This window comes from Chanos chanos, chromosome 5 (genome assembly GCF_902362185.1).
Source record: "Chanos chanos chromosome 5, fChaCha1.1, whole genome shotgun sequence".
Classification (NCBI taxonomy): domain Eukaryota; kingdom Metazoa; phylum Chordata; class Actinopteri; order Gonorynchiformes; family Chanidae; genus Chanos; species Chanos chanos.
The window spans coordinates 825,001-830,000 of NC_044499.1; the positions used below are offsets into that span (position 1 = coordinate 825,001).

Here is a 5,000-nt window from a genome sequence, read left to right on the forward strand (position 1 = left end):
GATGCAGGTCTGGGTGAGAGTGTTCTAGATCGATGCAGGTCTGGGTTAGAGTGTTCTAGATCGATGCAGGTCTGGGTGAGAGTGTTCTAGATCGCCGCAGGTCCGGGTTAGAGTGTTCTAGATCAATGCAGGTCTGGGTTAGAGTGTTCTAGAACGATCCAGGTTTGGGTGGGAGTGTTCTAGATCTGAGGTTTTCAACCTGTTGGGCCCATCTGGGGGGGGGGGGGGGGGTCACATGTCGAAAAAGGTTGAAAACCGCTGTTCTAGACTGATGTGGGTCTGGGTGGGAGTGCAAATGCCTTCACCCTGCTGGACTCACCATGTTGATGATGGCAGACAGGAAGTTGATGAGTATTGACAGGAAGATGACTACGTTGCGTGCAGCGTATGTTTCGTTGACCCAGCAGCATGCCTTACGCAGAACCAGCGGCAGACACTTATAGTCCTCTGCCGTAGTCACGACAACAAGGCAACAGTGCAGCAAGATGAGCACAGAGAACTGAATCACCATGGTTACCATCCTATAAGCAGCAACAAATGTACACAGAAAGAGAGAGAGAAATTCAGTGCCGTCTTGTATATGTGTGTGTACTTGTAAGTGTGAGTGTTTGCATAGATTAGTGAGTGTGTGTCTGTGTGTGTGTGTACTTGTACAGCTATCCTTGTGAGGACCAGTTTGAGTTTTAGACTTTGGGAGTGAGGACATTTTGGGAAAGTGAGGACACTTCTTCAAAGGGCTGTTTAAGGGTTAAGACTTGGTTTTAGGGCTCAGGTTAGAGTTAGGTTTAGGTTAGGGTTGTGTGTGTGTGTGTGAGTATTTTACCTGGCAGAGGGTAGCAGGCTCTGTATAGTAATTATGAAGAGGAGTACGATGAAGGCACACACGAGGTTGGATTTGAATACTTCATCCCTCATCTGGGAATACTGCAGGGGAGACAAATCACACACACACACACACACACACACATACACACACACACACACACACACACACACATACACACACACGCATACAAACACACACACATACACACACACACACACACACACACACACACACACACACACACACACACACACACACACACACATACACACACACACACACACACACACATACACACACACGCATACAAACATGCAGTTAGCACAATCCTACCAACATCTGCAGCAGAACTACAGCGTCACAACACACACATCTCACACTGTCATGCTACCACTACAGACCGGAGAGGAGAGAGCAGAGACCCACACACACACACACACACACACACACACACACACACACACATACAAACACACACACACACACACACACACACACACACACACATACATACACATACACACACAGACACACACACACACACACACATACACACACAGTCTGTGCCATGGAGTTCTTCTAAAGGATTTGAACCTGTTCTTTTGCTGTGTATCAGACTAAACAGTGCTGTTTGATGATTAATCAGTGATGAGTGTGTTAGCGTAAATGTCACTGGAATGTGTAGGACAGTCTGAGCAGTGACCTTTGACCCTCACACTCAGTGCCTGTTTTCCCTTTTCACCGGTGTACTAATCTGGGTTATAACACCACTATAACCACTATAACACCACTTGGCAGCTGGATTGGTGTGGTTTCGTTTTCTAAGACTATAGGTTTGGTGTCGTTTAGTGTTCTAAGGCAGTGTTTGGTGTGGTTTAGTGTTCTAAGGCAGCGTGTTTGGTGTGGTTTAGTGTTCTAAGGCAGCGTGTTTGGTGTGGTTTAGTGTTCTAAGGCAGTGTGTTTGGTGTGGTTTAGTGTTCTAAGGCAGCGTGTTTGGTGTTGTTTAGTGTTCTAAGGCAGTGTGTTTGGTGTCGTTTAGTGTTCTAAGGCAGAGTGTTTGGTGTTGTTTAGTGTTCTAAGGCAGTGTGTTTGGTGTCGTTTAGTGTTCTAAGGCAGCATGTTTGGTGTTGTTTAGTGTTCTAAGGCAGTGCGTTTGGTGTGGTTTAGTGTTCTAAGGCAGCGTGTTTGGTGTGGTTTAGTGTTCTAAGGCAGCGAGTTTGGTGTGGTTTAGTGTTCTAAGGCAGTGTGTTTGGTGTGGTTTAGTGTTCTAAGGCAGCGTGTTTGGTGTGGTTTAGTGTTCTAAGGCAGTGAGTTTGGTGTGGTTTAGTGTTCTAAGGCAGGGTGTTTGGTGTGGTTTAGTGTTCTAAGGCAGTGTGTTTGGTGTGGTTTAGTGTTCTAAGGCAGCGTGTTTGGTGTGGTTTAGTGATCTAAGGCAGTGTGTTTGGTGTGGTTTAGTGTTCTAAGGCAGTGTGTTTGGTGTGGTTTAGTGTTCTAAGGCAGTGTGTTTGGTGTTGTTTAGTGTTCTAAGGCAGTGTGTTTGGTGTGGTTTAGTGTTCTAAGGCAGCGTGTTTGGTGTGGTTTAGTGTTCTAAGGCAGTGAGTTTGGTGTGGTTTAGTGTTCTAAGGCAGGGTGTTTGGTGTGGTTTAGTGTTCTAAGGCAGCGTGTTTGGTGTGGTTTAGTGTTCTAAGGCAGTGTGTTTGGTGTGGTTTAGTGTTCTAAGGCAGTGAGTTTGGTGTAGGTTTCATGTACATTCTCAAGGCACAGGACCTCACATGTGCCCATTATACACACACACACACACACACACACACACACACACACACCCCGCTCTCTGTCTCTGGCGAAAGGTTCTCTGGGAGGTTGGTAAAAGGATGCGTGATGTCAGAGCTGAAGGGAAGCAGACCAAACTAAACGACGGCAGAGACGTGGGTTCAATGCGACAGGGCTGCGACTGAAAAAGCCAACTCAAACGATTACAGATGAAGCGGCACTGATGGAGAAACATAAAGGCATTAAACAGGCCAACTGTTTCTGGGCAGGTATGAAACAAAAGGAAAGAGACAGCATCCATGAGTAAACCTCAGGGTCCTTGGCAGAGCCAATCAGTGATGCCAAAGACAGACTGTCCTAGCCAATCAGCATTATAAAAAGTGATGGCTCTAGCCAATCAGTATTGCAGAAAAAACAAAGGATTGGTACCTCATCATAAATATCTTTGTGCGGCTGAAACACCCTCAGGTCAGACTGTCTAGTTATCTGTGGTGTTGATCAATGACTTGATGGATTAAAAATGCCAGATTTGGAATCAAGAAAAAACAGTCTGATATTTTTCGTTGAGTTTGTGTTCCCAACATGATATTCTTCCATGAAATACATAAATGCATCGACAATCTCCATATGTCATTTATAAAGCTCATCGATTACTCATGATAACAATCCCTTGTCTCTCTCTCCCCCACCCCCACTCCCCCTGTTCCAGAGACAGAGAGAAAAAGAGTGATCGTAAGAAAACGAGAGAGAGGTTGGAATGGGGGGGTTCAGGATGTGAGGGGTAGTGTGTGGGAAAGGGGGGGGGGGGGGTGGGGTGGGGGTGGGGGACCCGAGCTACCTTGTGTTCCAGACGTGGTTCTTTAAACATCAGTGAGAAAGGTCTTATATGGACTCTCCTCAACTTATCCCCACTCCGCAGGGCTATGGCGCTCTGAATACGGGCATTGACTTCCTCTGGACCAGAGTGAGGAGCATGCAAAGCTTGGGCGAGATGGTTGGGGAGCAGATTAATGGAGTGTCTTGTTAGGGCTGCCAAGGTCTACAAGAGGAGGGTAAGCACATGCACCAACCCATGAGTGTCTCTGAGTCCCTTTCTCCGCTCCGTCCAATCCAAAAACACATGACACAGGTCAGAGCTCATTTAAAAAAAAATACAGACAGACAGACAGAAACAGAGAAAGGAGGAAAAGAAGAGAAAAGAAAAGATAAGAAAAGAAAAGAAAAGAAAAGAAAAGAAAAGAAAAGAAAAGAAAAAAGAGAAATGACAACTGACAAAAATGTGGCAGTTTTTGTGAGATGCTGTTTGTAGGTAGGGTGTATGCATTGACTGATGAATGAAATGAATATAAACAGACAAACACACACACACACATACACACACACATACACACACACACAGACACACACACACATGCACAAACATATGCAAGCTGACTCCTTCACTTGCATGCAAACATGCGCAACACACACAGCTCAGAACACACAGTGATTTTATGACACTGCTAATCAGATGCTATAAACCAAAGGTGATACTATGTCTATAAACCACACAACCTTTCACTCAAACCACACGACCAAAACCCCTCACTCAAACCACACGACCAAAACCCTTCACTCAAACCTCATGACCAAAACCTTTCACTCAAACCACACGACCAAAACCCTTCAGTCAAACCACACGACCAAAACCCCTCACTCAAACCACACGACCAAAATCCTTCAGTCAAACCACATGACCAAAACCTTTCACTCAAACCACACGACCAAAACCCTTCAGTCAAACCACACGACAAAAACCCTTCACTCAAACCTTACGACCAAAACCCTTCAGTCAAACCACGCAACCAAAACCCTTCACTCAAACCACACGACCAAAATCTTTCACTCATACCTGAGAACTATACCTGAGACACAGAGAAAAGAGGTCCATCATTAGCATAACAGTATCACCAGCACCGACAGGGTGTAAGATATATATACAGGCAAAATGTCAAGGGTGAAGTGTGTGTGTGTGTGTGTCTGTGTGTGTGCACGCTTCAGATTTATAGTCATAATTTCACACTTATTGCAGTGATAAAGTGGCCTCTCCCTCATGGACACTGCAGAGACACTAAAGTCTGAAGCTCTCGCTTAGACTGAGCTTTGGGCTGTGGAATCCATCACAGTCACATTAGCAGTACATGACTTTACATGCAACACAACACAGCACAGCACAGCACAGCACAGCACAGCACAACACAAAACAGCACAGCACAGCACAGCACAGCACAGCACAACACAACTCACAACACAACACAACACAGCACAGCACAGCACAGCACAGCACAGAACAGCACAGCACAGCACAGCACAGCACAGCACAGCACAACCACACCACAGCACAGCACAACACAGCACAGCACAG

At 45.8% G+C, this 5,000-nt stretch overlaps 1 protein-coding gene across 1 annotated transcript in view; it reads right to left on the reverse strand.

Annotated features, from left to right (window-relative positions):
- adcy8 (adenylate cyclase 8 (brain)) overlaps nucleotides 1-5,000 on the reverse strand; it is a 49,698-nt gene that overhangs the window by 19,175 nt on the left and 25,523 nt on the right. The window contains exons 8-10 of the mRNA XM_030775514.1: nucleotides 3,435-3,635; nucleotides 824-924; nucleotides 320-521 (exon numbers count right to left, since the gene is read on the reverse strand). Coding sequence (XP_030631374.1) covers nucleotides 320-521; nucleotides 824-924; nucleotides 3,435-3,635 — 504 coding nt within the window. The remainder of the gene's footprint in view (nucleotides 1-319; nucleotides 522-823; nucleotides 925-3,434; nucleotides 3,636-5,000) is intronic.